The following is a 24,237-nucleotide window of genomic DNA, read 5'->3' as shown; positions in this document are numbered from 1 at the left end:
TTACAGTCATTAAAAAAACACATATTAAATACGATGATGCACACAACTGAGCTAAGAAATTGTTTATTATACGTTGCATTAAATATATACAAGGAAAATGGCTTCACAAATGATACCACCTCCTCCAATATTTTTACAGGATTCAGGGGAGCCTTGTATGATATGGGAGGTTTGGAGAGAGGTATTTGAAACCTATTTGGATGCTTTAGGAGGTGAATCTTACGTTGAAAGAAGGAAATTAGCTATTCTCAAACACTGCCTAGGTGTGGAAGGCAGAAAAGTTTTAAAAACTCTTCCACCACATAATACAAGAGGAGAAAGTGGAGATGCTGACCAAGAGGAAGAAGAAGTGCATGAATGTGCCATAAAAGCACTAGCTGAGCATTAAGGAAAAAAAAATCAATATTGTCGTGGGGTGACATACATTTTTTTTGTGCACGTAAAAACAAGAAGAAACTGTAGACCAATGTATAACCGTGTTAAGATGATTGGCCATAACTTGCAAATTCAAAGATCTAAATGATGACATTATAAGAGACCAATTTATAAACAGAGTAGGAGATACAAAAATAAAGGAGAAATTACTAAGTTTAAGAAACCCCACATTGGACAAAACCATAGAGGTAGCAAAACACATGGAAAATACATCTCCATATCTTAAAGAATTGAAAAGCACGGATTTGGAAAATAAAGAGCATAATATAGTAAATAATGTGAAAATTAGCAGGAAAACTACGAATAAACTTGAGGAAGAAAAGCAGGATTTGGAGAGGAGTTTGGAAAAAGGAAAGAATGTTTTAGGTGTGGCAGTAGTAAACATTTAGCTGAAGCAAGCAATTGCCCTGCTTTTATCAGCAAATGCTTTAAATGCGGGAAAGTTTGAAATTTTGCAAGAGTATGTAGGACATTTAAGGGAAACTGATTTAGTAAATCTGTGAATATAGTAGAAGATGGGGATGCAAAATATAAAACGAATGACTTATGTATATATGAAGAAAATGAACCGGAAGTTCTAGTGGTTGAGGAAGAAAAGACACTGGTTAGTACTCAATATGATAAGAAGGATAATGAATACAACCCGCCGAAGTGTTTTATTGAAATAAATGGGAAGCAAATATAAGTGTGGGCAGATTCAGGCTCACCTTTCACCTTGATAGATGAGCAACTGTCGGAAACTTTAAAGAACAATACACTTACACAAACAGATGTGGAACCGGAGGGTTATTGTGGTAGGAAAATTCCAATATTGGGTTCATTTCAAGCGGACATTGAATTTAAAAACAAGAAGGCATGTGGAAAAATATATGTATTAGAACAAGGGAGGTCATTGCTGGGTTGGAAGGAACAATGTGCGTTAGGTATGGTGTTGAACCCCAATCATCCCAAACAAGTATTACTGATGGAGTCAAACAGTGGAAATGAATGGGTCGCCAAGTTTCCTGATTTATTTAGTGTGAAATTAGGATGTCTAAAGGGTTTTGAACACCATATTGTTTTAAGAGAAACTGCCATACCAAAGGTACACAAGGCACATTGGGCCTGATTACAACTTTGGAGGTGGGTGTTAATCCGTCCCAAATGTGACGGATATACCACCCACCGTATTACGAGTTCCATAGGATATAGTGGACTCGTAATACGGCGGGTGGTATATCCGTTACATTTGGGACGGATTAACACTCTCCTCCAAAGTTGTAATAAGGCCCATAGTGTACCATTAGCTCTGAGAGACAAACGTAAAGAAAAAATTACAAAGGTTGTGCAGAGAAGGGGTTATTGAACCTATAGCAGCATCTGATTGGTTAAGTCCAATAGTGATAGCAAAGAAACCTGATGGGAAGATCCGGCTGTGCATTGATTTAAGAGATCTGAATGAAGGCATATTAGTAGACCGATACCCTTTACCAGAGATAAATGAAATGCTTGCCAGTGTTAGAGGGGGGCATTTTTCACCACATTACACTTATCCAATGCTTACCATCGGATACGTTTGTTGAAATGTTCCTGTATTTTAACTTCTTTCATCACAACGGAAGGTACTTTTCAATTTAAAAGAATGCCGTTTGGGCTAGCCTCAGCAGCCGTTGTATTCCCCAGGGTGATGCAAAAAGTTTTGGGTGATGTGTCTAATATGTTGGTGTTTCAGGATGACTTATTAATATGGGGAGAAAACAAACAAATGCATGATGATGTGTTGAATGAAGTGTTGGGAAGATTGGAAAAACCAGGCCTTACAATCAGTAGAAACAAGTGTAATTTTTGTGTGAAGGAAATATAATATTTAGAGCATACATTGAACAGGAAGGAATTAAACCAAAGTTAAAGCTATTGGATGCAATAGAAAAGGCCCCTCCTCCACAAAATAAGGAACAACTAAGATAGTTTCTTGGGTACTAAATGTATAGATCATTTTGCAGAGAAAGTGCATGTCCTGATCGAATTGATGAAAAAAGGTAGTAAATTTGAGTGGTTGGAGAGTTGTCAAGGGGCATTTGAATTGGTTAAACAAGCCATAGTAAAAGCAATAACACTGAAACAGTACAATCCAGAGTACCATACCATAATAGTATCAGATGCAAGTGATTATGGGTCAGGTGCAGCATTGCTGCAGCAACATGATGGTAAAGAAAGAGTCGTGGCTTTTGCATCACAAACAATAAAGGGTGCTGAAAAAACATATTCCACAATTGAAAAAGAAGCTGGAAATGTAATAACATTCTGTGAAGATATTTTAGGAGAGAAGGTTGCCCCATGGAGATTTTGACAGATGATGGTCCACAGTTCATGTGTGTGGAATTTGAAAAGTTTCTCAAGAAGTGGGGAATAGAACATTGTAAAACACCTGTGTGTCATCTTAGGGGTAATGGAACGATTGAACGCTTTAATCGTTTTTTCGGAGAAAGCATTCAGTTAGCTTTATTCAACAACTCCTCATGGAGGAATCAAGTCAGAGATATGTTGTGGAGTTACAGAGCTACCCCGCATGGCGTAACTGGAGAAACACCTTTCTTGCTTTTGATAGGGAGAGCACCAAGTACGGTAGCTGTGCAAGCCTGGATGTCCAGAGAAAGGAGTCGTAACATAAGTCACGGGGAAGTGAGTGAAAGAGTGATAAAGTATCAAAGACAAAATGAATCTAGACACAATAGCAAAATCAACAGAGAACATGTGAAGTATGAAAAGGGCATGTGGGTGAGAATAACCTTAGGAATCAGTGTTAGGAAGGGAGAGTCTAAGCTATCAGAACCAAGATTTGTGACAGAGGTGCATGGCAATAATGTAAAACTATCGGATGGCAACTAGTGGAATGTGATAAGGGTTACTAAGTGTACTGATGTGGAAAGGGAAGAGTGGTTGAAGAAAATTAAAAGAGGCAGAGTGCAGGTTGATGGGGATAGATTAATAGGTAAGCAGGGAGAGAGCGAGTAAAAAAAAAAAAAAAAAAAAAAAAAGAGGACCTAGTATGCGTCTAAAAGAAGGAACAAGGTTATTACGTGATTGTGTGCTATTGATATTTTGGTGGATATAAATTTGTACAGGAAGTTGTAGGTAATTTAGTAGTGTTATTATTTGACAGTAAGGAAGCTTATGTTAATATATGTAGTCAAATTTGCTTAATGTGTTAAGTTTCAATATAGAAAAGGAGATGTGTTATATTCTTGTTAAACATGTTTGATTTGTGTAATTCTTTGTAATCTTCCCTGGAATCATGTTGTCTCCTGGCAACTGAACTGCTGCTTCTAGAATCTGACATTGAGGTAGCAGAGTCAGTTGTTGTGGAGGACGGCTGAGCCAGGGATCGTTATCTGTAAACTTGTGAACAATACACTTCATGAACCAAGTCTCATATCTTAAAAGCCGCGACTTGAGGATTATATTGCTGACACAAATGTACAATTCGAGGTTTGCTGCTTCATATGTACATGATGTGATGGAATGATACCGGGTACATTATATGTTTGAGCACCGATTGTTGTTTTTGGTGGTTTTAACATGAAAATGCTCAATAAAAAACTACATATGTATAAGGTCTGGCTATCACAATATAAAGAACTGTCATTTTTATTTTTAAATAAGACAGACATACTGGCTTTGTCAATGATTCAAAATATCAATATGTAAAATGCAGGCCTATTGGGTTTGTCAGAAGGTCAAAATATCTATCTCTCTCTCTCTCTCTCTCTCTATATATATATATATATATATATATATATATATATATATATATATATATGTATATATATATTTATATATATATATTAACTGAAAACAACAAAGATTAAGGTATCGTCACTGTGAGGTGTGATTAAAAAAAAAAAATCTGTTTTCGTTTAAACGAAACCTTAGAAATTCACTGAAAAAAAACAAAGGATAAAGTAACGTTATTGTTGATTGAATTTGTCAGTAACATTAAAGTTTTTAACTAAAAAAATGGAAATTCACCAGTTATAGTTAGCAGAGCTAAATATAACTTGTGCGCCCGCCATACACTACTTATCTCCTCATATATTACATCACTCATAGCCTGTTCTATGATATCATTTATGACCTCACTGACGAAATCTCAAATGACATAATTGATGACATCACTGATTACATCATCCAAGCTTCCTTTGTGCACATTGCTCTATAAACGGGTACAGCACTGGAGCTCTGAAAGTGAGTGCAAAATAGCTCATCACTAATGCCATCACAAAAACAACTCCCTTAAATGTCGAAAGCATAGGTTATGTGCCACATTGACCCTATACCAAACACTTCACAGGTAGAGTAGTTCACATTAACAACTGTTCAGAGAAAGCCAAGTTCCTAAAAATACTGATCATCTCTTTCAAAATGAATGCCCTATGACTGACAGCTTTTATCTGTATCAAACCCTTGACAGTCACTGAACCTACATTGAGAATGAAAGTTGATATGAGTTAAGAAGTGAGTACTGTAACCAGTATTCACTCTATGGAGAGAGTTTACCTTGTACCACATTGTTTGCTGACAGTGATGTTCTCATGAGACATACACTATAGGCTATTAAAAGGCATCTACAAAGAAGATTGTACACTATATGCAACACTTGGCAAAAAAGAAACTATTCACTTAAAATAAACAACGTCTGAAGGTGCTAAACTTTATACTACGTGCAGCCTTCATACTGTGGTGAAAACTTTAAAAATAGCCCATCTTCTGAAGCTAAACGAGCACATGTGCATTGCTTAGTATGTGGTGCACACAGGCTCGTTTTACGTATAAATTGTCATGCTTAGAGATTATGGCCCTCATTCTGACCTTGGCGGGCGGCGGAGGCCGCCCGCCAAAGTCCCGCCGTCAGGTTACCGTTCCGCGGTCGAAAGACCGTGGCGGTAATTCTGACTTTCCCGCTGGGCTGGCGGGCGGTCGCCTTCAGACCGCCCGCCAGCCCAGCGGGAAAGAGGCTTCCACGATGAAGCCGGCTCGGAATCGAGACGGCGGAGTGGAAGCTGTGCGACGGGTGCAGTTGCACCCGTCGCGTATTTCACTGTCTGCGCAGCAGACAGTGAAATACATGTAGGGGCCCTCTTACGGGGGCCCCTGCAATGCCCATGCCAGTGGCATGGGCACTGCAGGGGTCCCCAGGGGCCCCGCGACCCCCCCTACCGCCATCCGGATCCCGGCGGTCGGACCGCCGGGATCTGGATGGCGGTAGGGGGGGTCGGAATCCCCGCGGCGGTGCAGCAAGCTGCGCCGCCGTGGAGGATTCAATGGGGCGGCGGTACACTGGCGGGAGCCCGCCAGTGGTGCCGGTCCGACCGCGGCTTTACCGCCGCGGTCGGAATCCCCATTGGAGCACCGCCGGCCTGTCGGCGGTGCTCCCGCGGTCCTCCGCCCTGGCGGTCTTTGACCGCCAGGGTCAGAATGAGGGCCTATGTGTAATAAATCAAGATTGCTTACAATAATTAGTACATTGTATGTAGAATCTTTGCCCTGTTGCAAAGTTTTTCTGCAGAGCCTAAAAGCTTGTGTGAAACGTCATTGACACAAGTTATCAACTGTCACCTGCTCAGAGGGTTGCTCTTCAATACAAACATGTATAAGATGTTTGATACCTCTACACATCTATGATGCATTCGGAGCACATGCGTTTTCGTCAACGCTCAAATCCACTAGCTGAATTCACGCTGTACAAAATTAGGTAGAAAAGTATGGTAGTGACCCGCCACTATGTAAAATATAAAATAAACTAAGCACACTCATTGCATGATGTCATGAATGATGTCATAGAACATGTCATGAGTCATTTAATACAAGAGGTCATAAGCTGTGCTTGGTGGGTGGATATGTTATAGCTAGCTCTGCTAACTAGAACTGGTGAATTTCTGTGTTTTTTTTACTTCAAAACATTAATGTTGTCACTGACAAATTCACCTATCTATAGCATTACTTTCTTTGTTTTTTTTCTCCTCAGTTAATTTCTAAGATTTTTAAAAATAAAAACAGATCTTTTTTGTCAAACCTAACTATTACTTTAACCCTTGTTTTTTCTTTGAATTTCCAATGTTTTTTTAACGTAAAGTAATATTTTATTACCATACATAAAGCCATCCACCCGCCGTGCACAGCCTTTGGACACGCAGGTTTGGCAATGGGGCCTTATGTTTTCTGAAGGGGGAGGCCACACATGTCCCCTCCCCAAGTAGTAAATATAGACTCTAAATTTGCCAACCCCTGGCCCTGGATTACCGTGGAAGGATTTTATTCAAACATGGTGTCCAATCCCTTTTCCTCCACATTACAGTGGGATATCAAAAAATATATAAATACATTGTTATTTGCCCCTGGGGCCCTACTGGAACCCCCTGCCAAAAAGGCCTAGGAGGTCAGGGTATCCCTTCCATGACCCCTTAAATGTTTTCTTTCTTTCTGGATGAACCATTTGTTGGAACGTTTAATTAAGATTCATCTAACGGCACCAAAATATGTATCCTTTACCTGTACCATCCCAAAACCCTAAAATGACCCTTACTTCCTTTTACCTTTACCCATCCTAACTCTATAATCACCCCCTAAACCCTAAAATTACCCTTACCACCCTTTACCTCTACACAGCCCTATACCATAAACGTATCTTACATACCTTTACTGCTATCTACACCATCATCCTTAATTCAACCTTACGATATCACTACCTGCCCCTTAACTTTAGAATTACCCTTACCTCCCTTTACGTCTACCCCCACCTCAAACCTTGATTTAGTTTTTTAGTAACATAAAAATTGTCATTTAAAAAATATAACTAGATTTAGCAACATACCATGTCGTAAAGGATATGTGGTAAAGGTTAAAACCTATATTGTGTACTTACCTGGTGGTAAAGATTATGTGGTAAAGGTACTGGCACAGTAAAGGCTCATGAAAGTGGAAGTTCATGGTCTGTTTACAAAATATCTGAAGTGTGGTGGTATACTTTTGCATTTCACACAGACAGTGCTCATTGTTGCTTGAGTTGTAAAGATATCCCTGCCCTTCTTTACTTAAAGTAAAGTATTCCAACATGATTAATAAAATAAAAAAAACTTAATTTTCCATATAGTTATATTCATCTGTTGAAATAAACTAAAGGGTCAGCGTAAATTTGTAGACTTTAGTTTCCAACATAATCACAGCTGTAGTATAATAGTTTGCAAAAAAACCCTCTCAATGCACTTGATAAATTAATTGTACAGCAAACATACCAACATGCATAGACATAAGTTTACATTTTTGAAATAAACAATATAGTAAAATATTATTTTAAGGGACATTGTGGTACAGTTATGATACAGGTTCAATCCTGGCATCTACTACGATCTATAAGTCAAAGGTTTGACTCCCAGCTAGGCTGACTAAGGCTTCCATATTTCCTAGATCAGAATTTAAGTACTCTAAAGGTAGGTAATAGTAACTGCTTACATTTACAACACTTGGAAAAAAGCAGTACTGCATCCTGGACTGCTACATGAAAGCAAATTATTATAACCGTTAGATTCTCTTTGTCACTATTCCGTATCATGAAAATAGGGCTTTTGCCATAGTAAATAAGATATTTTTTACTTGTATAAATCTAAGATAAATCCTTCAGTTAAAACGTCAGTGTTTCCTGGTTCCTTAAGATTTGTGAAGAGACTGTGCAGGCAAGTAGATATGGTCCAGTATGTTATTTTCTCTTTCTTCTCTCACACAGCCTATTGAATCTCCATTATAGACACTATTAAATCATGTTTCAATAGAGAATTTTGGGAATTTTGCATCAATTTGTATTACAAGTTATTGCAAGAAAGATAACCTTTACTTCACCCTCTTCTGTCTTTGGGTGAGAGCTAAAAAGATAATTCACATGTATATCAATCCTGCATTTTGTTGAACTACCACCTTTTGAGAACTAAGACATTTTCTCCTGCTATCCATTTTGTTTTGGGTGCATTTCATTCCGATAAGAATCATTCCTGATGTAGAAGCACAGATGGTACCTGCTGCAGTCATCCAGTAGGAATAGCCAAGCTCATAGGTTACACCAGGAACTCCGAAGCCAACCTGAAAAAAATGGTTTAAACCACATCAAGTTGGAATGAACAGACAGGCAACTACACAATATTTGCTTCTTAAATGCCTAAAGCAATAGACCTATGTTGGAATAAAGAAAAATGTATGAAGAAATAAGTCTATCAAGAACCTACTATTAAGAATCCTCATAATGAAAGTTCCAATTAGTATTGGATGAACTACAGTCAGGAAAAATTAGTAATGAATTGTGAAGAACATCATTTTTTTAACCACTCTCACCCTGACCAAACTTAACCCTATTTCAAATCAATCTCTGACCTTCATTCCTTTCCTTACTCTGATCCTATTATCCCTGACCCTTGCCGTTAGTCTAAATCTTTACTGATTAGTAACCCTAATCATTTTAACACCCTTCAACTTGTATTTTTATGTCATGCTATTACTTTATCTTTATAACAAAAAGTAAAATACATCAATTATATTTTTATTTTTGTTTTAGGGACTTAAACATAAAATTTATCATACTTTACTGTGAAGTGGTTTCTTCTAGATCACCCAGAACAGTGACATCACAATCAGTGAAGCACGTTTCTGTGAGCCCCACCACAAGCCATTTGGTTTCAGCTAGAAATTCCTGAGTGTCCAAAGCATGTTTATGGCCCTGTTGGGTGTTTGTAAAGGTCTACCTTTAGATAGGAAGTGGATTCTTCTGTAGATTTCAGTTTACCACGGTTTCTGGGAGTAAGGCGAAGTTCCAACGGCTGCATAATGGGATAGTCATTCGAAAGGAGGAGAACTTTCATAAGTGTTGGCTGTTGTGGCTCATTATACCTGGTATTTAGAGGGAAGTACTTGAGCTATTTGCTGGATATTAAATTGAGTCCAACCTGTGCCTGTACCATGGTTTGCATAGTCACTGGATGCCTGTGTTAAGCAGTGACTTGCTGAGTCTTAGGAGGCAGTATCCCAAACCTGGTCAATTGTTATCTAGTGATGTCACCCTATGGCATCTTTGGCAGGCACTTTTGAGTTTGTCATAAGGTCCTATGAATGTTGATATATATTTTGCCATTGGCTTTGTCCATTACTGATAATTAGTATGGATGTAGATGTGAACTTTTTGATGGAAACAGTCACAACAAATCCTTTCAGTCTATAGTTCTTGTGGGAGGTTAGGCTTTTCATTGTGGTGAGTTTTTTTCTGCAGTGTGGAATCCAAGTTTCTGTGTTTTTCATGATGAGAATATGGTTGGTGTTAGTGATTGCAACTTCAGTGAATGAAATCTCTCGGAGATACCCAGTGGTGGCATCTTTTAACCTTTTCATTCAGTTTTGGGGTATTAAGTTTGGGTGGTACGGAATGTGAATACTCTGCAGATGAGCTGCTAGGCGATTAGCCGATAGGTAAAGATTTCTCTGATTGGGGCTGGCATGCTGGTACTGCGATGATAGGACCGTGAAGGTTAAACCTGGGAGGATCTGTTTATGCCTAGCAATGGCGAGGAGTAGCATGCGTGGTTAGGTAAGGAGTTCTAATGCACTGACATCTGAAAGGGTCGTAGACTCTAGTACAGAAGAGGATGAGAAGGTATGGCTGGAAAATGCTGGGATATGGTACTAAGCAGCAGGTGTATGTCAAGGGTAAGACAAAGTTCATGAACACTAAGGAGGGTCAGGTGTGGAATGGGATAGCTCATGGGAATGCAGGTTGTTAAAGGACTGATGTGCTGTGGGCTTCATTAATGCAGTGTGAATGAGACATCTTCATGGTATATGTATGTTTGTTTAGGAGTGTTGCCTCCTGGTGATGGTTTACAATACTGATATGCTGAAGGGCCTGATTGGCCTAAGATTACAAGGCTGAAGGCAAAATGTTTGAGTGTGTGTGTGCATGATATATCAGTCAAGTTGCATGGTTACTTCAAAGTCAGTGTTCCGACATTGACTCAGACTGTGGATGTTGGAGCAATATTGACAATTGAGCTTTATCAAAAGTGACATTTACCATTTTGCCTAGTGTTAGTACTTTGGCCATTGGCTTACTACAGTATTTTATTTAATCTAATAATACATTTGTTTTTAAACATATGTTTGCTTTATTGTCATTTCACTCATTGACAATATGTTAGGCAGAAAGGAAACAGAGAAGTGGTTGGCAGGGAGGGTTAGTCTAGACTAATATGAGACCAAGGGGCAGTACCTTATTCAGGGAGTGACTAGATCTTTTCATTCAAAAATGGCTGTCAAAATGTAACAGTAGAAGAAATGCCACTATTGACTGGAGCACAGATTGTGATGCATACCTTACAAGGATCACTGTGTCTTAGACTAGGCTTCTCCAATGAGTAGCTTGTGAGCTAGTGTTAGCAGTAAGTAGTTCCTCTCTCTGCATCCCAGCTTGTTAAGTTAGAAGCTTTTGCTGGGTTTAATTAATATATGTACACACATTTGAAACATGTATGTATTTATAGAATTCCCAAGCTAATGTTAGGGAAAGTTGGTTGAATGTACAAACCATATTTAAAACTGACATGTGAATGATAAATCATGCTGCTTTGCGGAGACTTAGTACTAACTGTATTACATTGATGCTACAAGCATTACAGCTGTGTCTGTTATCCATGTTGAGGCATTCCAAAATGATAAAGCATTTTTTGCCATTACTGCTGATGCACCAAGGCCATAACTACTGGTAATTTGACAACGAGTGGCCCCTAGTTTTACCATGTCTGATGTGGTAACTATTACACACAATAGTATTTGGTGTGGCCCAGGATGATTTTTATTGAAAATAGGTAGCTCCTATTATAGAAAAGGTTGGAGATTCCTGTTCTAGCCCATGAGGGGTGGCCAATGTGTGCCAGTAATTTGAATCTCCCTCTTCCTGTTAATTGTCATTTGTGTTTCTTGTAGCAAGACTACACCTGGCCAGCCCCTGTGCAACATTTGGATTAGTATGACCGCTTAATCTTTGCTTCCCAAACCGCAAATATTCCAGGTAAGGATGTTTAGACCGATTTTACTTGACGTTATGTAGTGTATAACATTTTCAACTATGTGAATGTAGTAATAACCGCGTCTCTAACTTCATTTTTTTCCTTGTCAGTTCTTTTAACAAAACAACCAAACAACATAACAGCTCCCCCCAACTTACAGTTTCACATGATGGGCCTAATAATGCGCCTCTCCCAATGCAAGTGTCTGTCACCTCAATCTGCAAACCATAGGTTACACCTGAGGACCTAATTTTAATATAGTTTGTGCTAACAATTGTGAAGGAGTTTGGTACCTTCTTAAAGCACGCCATAGCCTCTTGTATCATTGCACATTTCCACTTACTTAAATGCACTGCCACTTTGTCATCCAGTGTGTTACAAGGCACATTTAGCCTGATCGTTCAAATAGGCAAAGCCTTGTTGTGAAGCTGGCAAAATGAAGTGAGAACTGCAGATTTATCGTAGCTTATTGTATCTCCTCCTCAAGATCTCCTCACACTCTTCCAATGAGAAGACTTCCTGGCACCTGCCCATTAGTGTCTATTTGTTGTGTCTGTTGGTGACATGTCATTTCCTCCGCTTGTTGCATTAAAAAAAATATAAATGTAAGGTTGAAATGTATAGAATGTAGTGTTACATGCTCCAACTGATCAGACAGCGAAGCACAAGCCCTCTGAAATGGAAATTTCCACATAAAATATTTTTGATTCTGTCTGACTGTCTTTGCATTATATATGTCAGACTTCTATCAGCTTTCAGATGTCTCATTTTATTTCACTCGCTTCTTTTACAGAACTACAATACGCATATTTCTTAAAGGGGTACACACAGTTATCCTAGCATTTGCCTTCTTGCCACTCATTACGCCACCCAGTACGTGTTAGTATTCAGTTTGGAGGAATTCAGCAGTTTCCCAAAAATCAGTAGTTGGAGTTTCTCACAGCATTGAACTCGTAAAACCAAGCAGATGACAAGCGATAAGGGGGTTAGTCTCCAGACAACTTAAACTATGCAACCAACTGTTGTAGCAGTTCCTTAGTTTCTTCTATCATCACCTGTAACATGAGACTTCAAGGCTGTCGAAGATGGCCACCACTGGCGCCAGAAGTCTTCCTGGAGGACCCTAAGGTTTCCGCTACAGTCGCAGCGTGGTCTTCCGGCACTAAAACAGAGCCTTTCATTGTTTCCTTCTCAACTTCTGTCTTGGGCAGTTCTTCTTGTTCTTTGCATTGTAGCCTACAATCTTCACAATATAAAGGTCTCCTGCCGTCTAGCAATTCACATACGTCATCAGGAGATAAAGTACCAGGATATACCATCAACAAACCATATTATGTAGGCAGGGAAAAACATCAGTTATTTAATGTTCCTTTTCAATAATTCCTTTTTCACTGCTTTACGTGTACATCGTTGTTTTTGAACAGCATGGTTAAAGTGCAGGGAAATGAGTATTCCTGTGCTCTCATGAAGCACTCTGGTGTGCAAGTCGAAGAACAGCGTCTATAGAATTAAACATGCAATTTATGATAGCTTTGGATGGGGCTCAGGTCACTTTGGTGGCACAGTGCTCTCTAGGCTTTTTCCATAGAGTAAACAGAGGAAAGTCATTCCAGCTTCATGTCTTACAAGATTAGTTACTTAACAATGCGTTCACAATTATGGCCTATTACCCTGTCTGCACACCCAATGTTTGTAGGGTATTACACCTTGAACATCTCTCTGCTTCGAAGTTACGGAATGTAATCTGGTGACTTTAGTTCATCACCTGTAGTCTTTTTTTGTTACCTTCTCACTGTTCCCTTTCTGATATTTTGAAGCCTGCACTGAGAATGGTTATGATGCACCCATACAGTATTTGAAGTGCTGATCAGGGCTCTGTTGCTGCCACTTGGACATAGGTTTGAGGGTTCTGTTGTCAGGCCCTGGTTGGCTGAGGATGACTGATCTATCTCTTGCAGCTGCATTATTTCAATTGTGCATAAGAAGCATATTGTTCTAGTACAGTGGTGGTCAACATTTTGACTTCTGTGGGCCACCACTGAAACACTACTAGAAGCCTGGGACTGACCTTTCTACAATTTGAATTTCAAAACAGAAAACTACAGAAACAAGTATATCACAAATAAATAAACGCATTTGAAACATGTTATAAAATCCAAAAACAAAAAATCCAAAAACTACATTTTAATGGGAAGACTGGATATTTTCAAAATGTCCTTTCATTTCTTTAAAAAAAAAAAAAAAAAAAAGAAACCAACGCGATGTACTAGACTTGAGCATATCTCCTTGTCTTTTTTTGCTCCTAATGCATGCTTTCTTTTTATCTTGGCATACCAGTGTTTCAGTTGAGATGACCAATTATCCATACTAGAATCTGTTTGATGTACCTGTGCTGCTCCTCCGAATACAGCAAAGGATGCCCCAACTTACATTTTAGCCTCCAGTTTCAAATTCCTTCACATTTACAAAGCGTTTTAACATTTTCAATTTTATATTTTGTTTTTCTCTGTATGAATGAATCTGCTATTATTTAATTTTCTAAAACATCATAAGCCCCCAGAGTAGACATTTCAGATTCCCAGGGGTCAGCAGAACCCAGGTTAAAAACAACTGTGCAAGTGGTACAACTACGTTCTATTCCTATCACAAACTATCATACAGATACAGTGCGGTAAACCGTATGATGCACGGGGTATCATTCATTCATCAATGAGCTTCAAGTATTCGTTTCATCGATTTCGAATCGTTATTGGAGGCTGCGATGCCTTAAAGGTTGCCCCCTAGAGGAGTTCAACTTTAGCTTATTTAAATGCATCAGCGTGCAGGGTCCCTGCATTCAGATGTGCCCCAACTGGGATCACTGGGTCTTTCCCACATTTATAGTTTGCTGTACATTTAGAAGTGAGGGGAGGGTCTATGCCGCTAATTAGGGAGTTTGCTTAGTACACCTCAAGTTAGTGGATTGGGGAACATCCTACAGCCTGTCAGCCCCACCCATCCCCTCACCTCCACTGGCCTCTTCCTTTAAAGACACAGGACACTAGACCACAAGTTCCATGTTACATTTCGTCCATTGCAGCATATATTTCCTCCTCTGGGCCCAGACATCAAGTCTTCAATTCCATTTGGCTCAGGCAGCCCTCCCCATCTCAAGCACTCCTTGTCTGGGAGGCACGCACCCTGTTGTGTTTATTGGAGGCTCCTTACCATGAACTGAGCCCAGGTCACAGCCGCTTCCACAGGTCTCTCCCACAGCATTCCGCAGCATCCACTCTTTGGCAGAGCCCCTGCACCTTCTCCCTCATTCATCTCGGGTAATCCACCAGGGGCTGACCCAACTCTTCTACTCAAGCTACAGAGAGTAGCCACAGGGACTACCGGTTCACTAAGCAACAATGTGTCTCCGAGCCTGGGGAAGTACCGTGATGAGTTTTCATGCCCTGATCCTGACTCAGCCCCTAGCTTTTCTCCACTTGCTAGGCTGGTAATTCAGGTTGCTTTACTTCTACCTAAATTAGTGACTAAAGAATTACAATGCTAATCGGAATAGTATTGCAGTCATTGCATATTCAGTCAATCTCCTACGTTCCTGGTCTAAAGAACTAAACATTCAGAAAATGTTTGTGTGGTTATTAGGAACTAACTGACTAGAAAAGGTTTTGAAGATGAAGCAGTCTCTGCCAGGTGATTTATAATTAGCTAACTGGAAATTTACAAATTACACCTCAGCCTCTCACATACCTCTGTTTGGAAACTCCGTCTTAGATAGAATGTAAAGTTGACAAAATGAGATCTTTAATTCCGGACCATTGACTTAATCTTATAAGATCTTTTTGCCACTAGGCAGCACATTAAAACTCAATTGAAAGTTTTTATCTAAACAGTGAAAGTCTTTGTCTAAACACTATACCCTTGCTTATATTTGGTCATTTCTATGATTGAAATCCACTCTACACTTATTGGCCTTTTCAAGGCGAAGGACTGCACGGTGTTTTTTCCCAGAGCTTAAAACCTGGATTTTTTAAATGTCTGTAAATCAGACATGCCATCATCCTAGAAAGATTTTGTAGTATTCTTGTAGCAAAGACAACCTTCTAGTGGTCTCTGTGATTTTCCAACAGTGAGACCGGAACATCCTTGCACTGGTGAAGACTTTCAGACTTATAACATCAAAAGCCAGTCCTAGTTCTGTTTGAACCAGGAGGTCTGAGACGATAGGTGCTTGAGAAATGGAGACTGGATTAAAAGGAGAAGACCAGAGCTATTCCACTTTGTTTGATCTCTTTTCCTTTTTTTTTTGCTCTAGAACCTCGGGGTTAAACTGACAGTGCAAATGGTAGATTTTTATGAGGTATGTGGAATGTAGAGTTTGGGGCTCTGAAATACCAGTGCAGAAAAGGTGTTCTTGGCTCTTAGCCGCTCCATTTATCACCTTTGAAGAAATGGCGATCTGAGGTTTTTTAACAGAGTCTGCACTTAGTAGAAAGATGTAAAGGAAAAACAATTAGGTTTCTGTAGAACTAGATTAGACGAGATCTTACACCAATGCTTCGTAGAAAATGGGACATGTTTCTTTGAGGAGAAAAATGATTCTTAGATTCACAAATGTTTTTATACAAACTACTTTCCCGCAAACGATATTATATTTGGATCAGACGAAACTGTCAAGTAATAATTTCTGGTTGTATCAGAACGAATGGTTTCTACAGCAATGTCGGTATACAATACTTGGGAATTTGTTGATTCATTTAAAAAATATATTTTTAGTTATATGTTAACAGTACTGAAAACGTCAAGAATGAAAACCTTCCTGTAAGAAAGGAAAGATACCAGTTAAGTTTCTTTTCTTTCTAGGCCTCTGGCTCCAACTTCATTGACTACCCGACTTAAAACAATGCCCTCTTGAATCAAATGTTGACTCTAGAATAACACCATTCCAAGTCTTCCCACCGTGATCCTGCTTCTCACCTCCTCTTTTACTCTGTCTCCCTCTGTTTCTTTCCCTCACTATCTCTTAGTTCTAGTACTTGCCCAACAAACTGATAAATAATCTGAAGTTGCCTTTTGTATTCTGTATTATTCGAACTTTTCCCAACAGTGAAAGTTTCTGTAGGGTGACTTGCTTTTCAACATTAGAGCTGCTATGCATGGCTGTGTTAGGGACACCTCATCTTGAATACTTGATTCCGAATCCAATTATTCACAGCTACTACATCCCAGGAGCAGGCCACAAAATATGATTCTCACCGTTGTGATGTCAGAAGGGGAAGTGGCTACTTCCCCTGTGCTGGCGTCTGCATTTACCGAGAGGTGATGTGCTGGATAGCAGGACAAAAAGGTGTCTTTTTTCTATTTGGTTGGGAGAGCGGATGCAGAGAGGGGCAATGGTGGCGGCAGGAGGCCAAGCATTACTATTTTTACATTTTAAGCGAACTGGAGGGAGGTTAGTGTATGTTGGAGGTAGGCCAACAAGTCCCTTTTTTAACTTGAGTGAGAGTTGGGAGGGTTAATGTCGTGACTGGTGGAGGTGGACTGCAGAATACCGGGTATTATATGTGTTAATACTTGCTATAGGAGGGGAAAGTGGCAAAATACCAAGTACCATTTTTATAATTTGGGTAGTGGACAGGAATGGCTAGTGGGTGGTGGGGGTGGATGGGAGGGCACCAGATTGTATATGGGGTGGCGGCAGACACAGGTGAGGTCATGTTGTCTATTGCTCTGACATGACTACTATTCTCCTGCGCAGCTGATGACAGGTGAGGGAGAAGAAATGAAGGGGCAATAAATAAATATAGGTAAGTATAAATTAAAGGAATTATTTGTACCTCTGAGTGATATCAGAGACAACTCAAGCTTTGCTCGCGTTATCTATTTAATGTCACTCACCCTTGGTCAAAAACAAAATATTCCCGTTATTCTTATTTAACCAATCATATTATTATATTTCCTCTTTTGCAGTTAAGCTTACATTATCTGTTAACAAAGAGCTATATTTCAAGTTGGCTGTGTAAGTTCACCTTTTGATAGGTACACAATGAATGCTTACCTCTAACCTATATTTCAGCACAGTATCCACAGCATACCAGAAAGATGCTACTCCTCCTGAAAGCCCTTGAAAAGGAAAGGTAGTTCTGTTTTAGACTACATTATGTGCTATAAAACAAAGTGAACATAAATAACATTGGATAATATGAAAACCCTCTTTTCCTTGGCTGCTATGATTTACTCATGTGATCAAATTCTTATCATTCAAAAATGGCCAACTTTTCCCATCTGAGCAACAGTTGAGACAACATATTTAATTACACTTGTTTCTTCAGACACTACCTCTTTTGTCAGTATTTGAAATATATGGGTGCTGAAAATACTTTAGGTTGATGGAGTGTGTTCAAAGCACATTTTTGAAAGAAATTATTATCAAATAGATAAGGTCTTCTTATCCCAATGGGGGATAAAAACAAATGTCTTTACAAATGGTGCTGTGGGGTTGGGCCAGTGGGTATACAAAAAAACAAAGTGAAAAGACCATTCTAAAGTGCTATATACCAGTATTTTCACTTGAGAGGATTCATGTAATGGGTGAAGTAGCAGGAACTAGTTCTACAAGTCTTGTGCACTCTGGCACGAGTTTGAAATGTTGATGGATATGTTTGTGGGAAACTTGGCTGCAACAGGAAATCATCTCCACTGGAGAGACCTGAAGGACCTCCAAGGGTGTGTTGGTGCTTTTTACATAAAAAGGGCCGACTGGCGGATTGGTACTATGTGTGAGTCTTTAAAGAGATGAGCCCTATCACAAATTTGCTTACCCCAAAGACTTCACAAAGGAAAATCCACACAGGAAAATCCACACAAGACAGGATTAAGAGTGCAAACAATGAATCACGTGCAAAAGGCAAGGGTAAGCCAATCAAATTAAAATATTTAAAATGCAAATACATTGAAATATCATTGGCAGTGGAAGAGCCATTTATCCAGGCAATAGCAAAGCCCAATATGGTCTAGCACAAGGTGAATAATCAGGAAAGGTTCATGTGGACGGCTCAGTTCAAGATAGGAGACAAGTGTGGAAATATTCTGAGTTATAATAATAGGAGACCTGACACAAACCCTGCCTCTAAAGAAAGTAAGAAAAAATCATAGCTGCTCTCCTAAATAGAGAGTTTCTGTATACGTTCAGACCGAGAAACTGTACAGTCACTGTGGTTTAATATAAACGTTATATTTTATAATCAGATAGTACAACAGAAAGCACATCACATGGAATGACTTTTACTCTAAATCTTTTGAATAATTCAGTATTATGCATAACAGAAAACAAAAGGACATATAACATTTAAACAACATCTAATTTCGACCAAAGGAAGTGGCCTTCAATCAGTAATCCCCAGGAATAACAGCAACATAAAATAATCTATTTAAAGAAATGTTACAGTGCAAGCAAACGGTAGAACTAACTGAATTTCATACAATTTATATAATAATGACGGCCACATTTGAGGATCCCTAGTGCAAAAGCTGGGCAAGAGATAACAAGATAATGTGAGACACTGCACCTCAAATGCATTTTAAAGTGCACGTTTTCAAATCAAACTTGGCCTATTTGTGTCAAGCATAAATCTACATTATATTAAATACTCGATTGGCATATCCTAGCATTAATTAAAGCTCACTATTATTAATTGTGAAATCTGCTTCCACAGGTGTCAACAAGTGAAGATGATCACAAGACTGGAGTGGAAGGGGTTATGGTCAAAGAACAACTAAAAGGGGAAAACCTATAGCCAACTGCCTATAAAGGACCAGAAGGAAAAGGAGACAACCATATGTCGCCGAAATAAAATTCACCAGAACCAGAAGAGACAACCACATAAGAGGGACCTACAAAGTGGGCTTTGTAAATCACTCAGGACCCTAATGAGCCATTGTACTCATCCAAATTTGGGTGTGTAGAGGAATACAGCTGAAAAAGGCATGTCCCCTCAGACTTCATAAAACATGCATCTTCTGGAAGTCCACTGCGCTGAGGTAAGGGGCCATGGATGAGGAAGGCCAGTCGAGTGACCCCATATCCATAGGAGTATGTAAAATGAGGTAATAAGGACACACGGCATCATTGCAAGGCATCACCTACCCAAAGTGCACAGGCTGAGAGTGTAGTTACTCTGAAAGGGAGGAAAGATGTCCTGTAGACAGACTCCGTGTGCTGAGTCCAGGGAGTGACAGTTCTCGTCTGGTGCATATTCATACGTGGTCCTGGTATTTACTTGGGTGTTTTGTAATCATAATGCGTTATTATTACTGAGTACCCGTGTGTTAGACAAACTGTAAATGATGGTTCCTTTAGAAGAGTCACAACTATTATCAAACACATTTTGCAAGCAAGTTTTTCCACCTGGGTCTCTGGATCAAGAATTCTATCACTCTCATGTAATAATGACTCTCACACAAAGCTGTTGTCACCCCTGTGGTTCTTGCAGTTGTGGCAGTCAATTCCTTTCAGTTCCAATGTGGTCAATGCTGTTGTATCTGACCTGCTGACAGCTATTGTTGCTGTTTGCCTTTGTGCCATCTGTGGCCCCTGCTTTGGTCATTGACGCCCCAACAACTGTGACAAATACTCTTGTTACAGCTGTTATTGCTTCTGTTGTCTGCTGTCTGGGGAGATACTGTTGCTTCTCTGGTCCATGCTGAAGTTAAGGTTGTTGTTGTTGTGCCAGCTGTTGAAATTGCTGTTGACCCTTTTGTGCTTTTAGCTGTTGTTGTAAAAGTTGTTGCTGCTCTCATTCCTTCTGTTGTGGCAGCTGTTGCCTTTGATGTTGTAACAGCTGTGGCCAGTGCTTTTATTCTCATTGCATTTGTAGCTGCTGTTCTTCCTGTGGACCCTGCTGTGGTTTCCTTTGCATTGGAATCTGTGTCAGTTGTTGCTGTACTGGGGTAGTGTCTTCGGCCAGGACTGTAGTCACTGATGTGATAAAAGCTTTTGGTGCAGCTATTGCAGCTGTTGAGGTGGCAGCTCTGGTTGAAGCTGTGGTCCCGTTTGTGGTTGTGGTCACTGTTTTGGTTCTTGCAATGGTGGCAGCAGTCACTGGAGTGAGAAACAGACTTGCACGTGGAGTAATTGCTAAGTCTAACTGCAGGCATGGGACAATGTTTTAAACTGTTCTCTACCTCCGGAGAGTGTGCATAACCACTGCTAAAAGTGGAATATGATAAAACATGCAGCGATCCTGTGCCTCTTTATCTCTTGTTTTCCACACACTCATCTTTTGCTGAATGAGCGATGCAGAAGCAGCATCACCCATATCTTGAGATGGTCGGTCCCAATCTATTACATCCTGGGGACTCTGTGCTTAATTTGTAAAAAGAAAGACCTTAATCAAATGCTTTTTCAGTGTTGAAGGAGAGAAGCACTGGATCCCTCACCCTTCGCCTAGCTCTATAAAAAAAAATACAGAGCTTCTTAATGTTACAACTGCCGTTCCCAAGAAACCTTCCTGATCAGTTCGACTCAATGGTGGCAACACCCTATTACAAGAACTTCTACAAGCACCCTTGAAGTACAGCTGTTTAAATGTTGGAATGAGTCAGGTAACAATTCGTTCCTCTCTCGGCACAAAACAGAGACAACATTAGTAAAAGAGAAATATAACGTAGGAAATTGGTAATCCCTAGTGAAGAGTTCTAACACTGAATGTAAATCATTAGTTCTGTTATCCTTTAAGCAAAGGTCACTTGAAACCGATATATTGAGATCGTTATTGAAATGAGGATTTAAGTATTTAACAGTATCTTTGGCAGACCACATTATTTAGCATATTCCTTGGAGGCAGAAGTAAACACACATTGGGAAAGTCAATAAGTCTCGCCTTTGGCACCAATAGGCTTTGCCAACAGTTTTAACAATGCTGTACAACATACCGGATGCTGTGGCAACATGGCCAAAGGAGAATTCAAAAAGTTTATGATGCGGCCACTCACATAATTTTGTAGGCACATGTATGTGTGCCTACAAAATGATGCAGGGACTTTTTTTTTCCTTTTTATTTACAGATCCGGGTTGGATGCTAAGTAAAAGGAAATAAAAGCATGAAAGTGTTTTTTTTAAAGTGGGTGCGGCGGAAATACCACCAGAGGCACAGATGGAGGGAAGCAACATGGGGGTGCAGGTGGGGCAAGCACCAGGCAGGGCATGGGTGGGGAGGAGAAAAGCAACTGGGCGAGACAGCAACATGGAGCACATGGGGAGAATAGCAAACAGGCGCGGGCGAGCAATATGGAGTTCGGGTTAGAAAGCAAACACGGGGAAAAGAACACAAGGGTGGACGCATAATGGAGGGGGTGGATAGAAGCACACTGGCAAGAGAGAGCAACGGACTAGGGAGACAGCTGGAAAACACATGCACTCTTGTGGAATGCTTAAGAGAAAAGAAAAAAGTAATTTCCTAAAAGTGGATATCGGAGGGACATATGCAAATTGGCAATGCTGCAGGGGAGTGACAGACGCAAGGTGGACAAGGCAAGCCATTGAACAAGGAGGAGGCAAATGAGAGTGACAGTAAAGCCAGCCAATTTTAAGCAATGGGTGGACTGCAAGGCACTCTTAAGTTTTAGGTAATCCACAATAAACCACAATCTGCCTTTAGCAACCAGACAGATTGTGCTGTCTGGTAGGATGACCTAAAAAAAGGACTTCCTTTGTTTGCAGTTATTATACATCGCCTTAAAGTACTGGACGGCTCTTGTAGAGCAATCGTTTAACAAAACTGTGTCTGGCACTTCTGTGCCTTCATCTTAGAGCCTGAGACATCTGATAGGTGTTTGCCATGCACTACCTTCAATTAAGTTCCTACAAAGAGGTATTTAGAACCTAATCCTGCTGTAAAACTAAGCCTCTGTAGTAAAAGCAATGGGTATCATCAGTCGAGTAGTGAATTTTCGGAAGACTGTCATTTTTCAAACTTTCTTTAATCACCTTTAAATAAAATCCTAGAGAGCAGGTGACATAAAAGAAATTCCATTCTAGATAAACATTTCAGAGCCTCTTGACACTCCTTCACCCCATGTTTCAATAAAACTGGTTTTAAAACATTACAACCACATAGCTAAAAAAAACAATGCATTCAAATATGCACATTCATCCCTAATCCACAGCTATAAAAAAACCATCGGATTCATTTAGCCCCACAGCTATCTCATGAATGATGAGGATTAACTCCAATTCAAAATGTAAAAATGCCCTGTCTCATACCCATATTTGCTAGTGCCGTATGTTAGGGGAGGGAGACACAATCCTGCCAGGAGTCCTAACATGGTGCTGTGGACTTCTTTTTCTTCACATATATGAAGCTATAGCTTTGAAAATAGACTCAGATTTTGCACATATATCCCACCTGGAGTGCACCAATGAACAGTGACTTATTACCTCTAATAGTGTACATCGTAAATTGACGGCCCATTTTCATCCACTCTTCATGATTACCTCCCTGCACTGCAATGAAATCTTTACATCGCTTGCCACCAATAGCTTATCCCAAAATGTCACTACAGCTATTTTGGAAAGGCAGGACCCCAGTTCCGGCTCATAGGGGTAAAAAGGGGCGGGGAGGCCCGAGGCAGGGAAGGGGGATTATTAATGATGTAAAAAATGAAAATAGTAAAAAATAAAATAAAAGAATACGTGCTGTGCCGCTCCTCCGTTCCCTCATCAGGCACAGGCTCCCAGCCTGCCTTGCAGCCAATCCTAATGCTGCATGAAAGAAGCGTTAGGATTGGCCGGAGCACCCAGCCAGCGCGCTCCCAAGCAGACTGGGAGCCTGTGCCTGCTCTCTCCAGCCCAGCCGCACAGTGGCGGGATGGAGAGAGCACAGTGCGCGTGTGTGTTTGGCCGGCCCGAGACAGCCAGCCAAACACACATGCGCACTGAGGGGATTGCACAGTGCACTCCCCCTTGTCCCGATCATCGCCCATGGCCCCGCCCCTTTAAGAACGAAACAATAATAAACGTAGTTTATTATCGTTTCGTTGTCAAAGGTTTGCAGCGGTTGCTGCTGGCGGAGGGAAGACAGTCCTCTGCCATAGGGGGGGAGCCACCGCTGCAGGACCCTATTATTAACTCGTGTTATCGCCTGGACTATAGAGGATCTGGGAAGTTGCAATATCTGGGATAGACACTGCCCTTCAATTATATCCCAGTTCTTAATCCCACTTAGATACACAATTTCTGAACTATATAGCCGTTTTTTCTGAACCAATGCTTTATACTCCGTTAAGAATGGGTATAATCTAGGGTCCCTAAACTCTTTCCTGAACTTACTTAGTCCCATAATTGTTGGCAGGACAGTGGCTTTAATTACCTCCAAATGTGTCATCCAACTTAATTTTGAAGTAAAATGTATACCCAAAAAACTATACATTGAAACTTCTATCCTTCTCTTGCCCGGATAACAGTTATTTTCCTTCTTTCTTTCCTCAAAAAAAACATGTTTAATGGTTTCCATCTTGGCAAGGAGCTTTTGTCCTCTATATATCTTTCAAATTTTTGCTGCAAGTCAGTTTGCGTCATATCCATTATGACTAAGTCGTATGCGTAAAGCAGGCAAGCCACATGATGCCCACCTATCTTAGGTGAGAAGATCGCTATCTCATTCAGTGTCCTCGGCAGATTCCTTAAATGCAATTCAAGTTACGTTTGGGCTAAAGCACACAGAGACATACAGATTGG

General features: G+C 40.2%; 1 protein-coding gene across 1 annotated transcript in view; it reads right to left on the bottom strand.

Annotated features, from left to right (window-relative positions):
* Positions 1–7,620: 7,620 nt before the first annotated feature.
* The window catches only part of LOC138302104 (claudin-16-like), a 96,003-nt gene continuing 79,386 nt past the window's right edge, over positions 7,621–24,237 (bottom strand). The window contains exons 4-5 of the mRNA XM_069242486.1: positions 17,560–17,624; positions 7,621–8,544 (exon numbers count right to left, since the gene is read on the bottom strand). Coding sequence (XP_069098587.1) covers positions 8,344–8,544; positions 17,560–17,624 — 266 coding nt within the window. The 3' untranslated portion in view covers positions 7,621–8,343. The remainder of the gene's footprint in view (positions 8,545–17,559; positions 17,625–24,237) is intronic.

This window comes from Pleurodeles waltl, chromosome 6 (genome assembly GCF_031143425.1).
Source record: "Pleurodeles waltl isolate 20211129_DDA chromosome 6, aPleWal1.hap1.20221129, whole genome shotgun sequence".
Classification (NCBI taxonomy): Eukaryota; Metazoa; Chordata; class Amphibia; order Caudata; family Salamandridae; genus Pleurodeles; species Pleurodeles waltl.
This window is presented reverse-complemented; position numbering and strand designations above follow the sequence as displayed.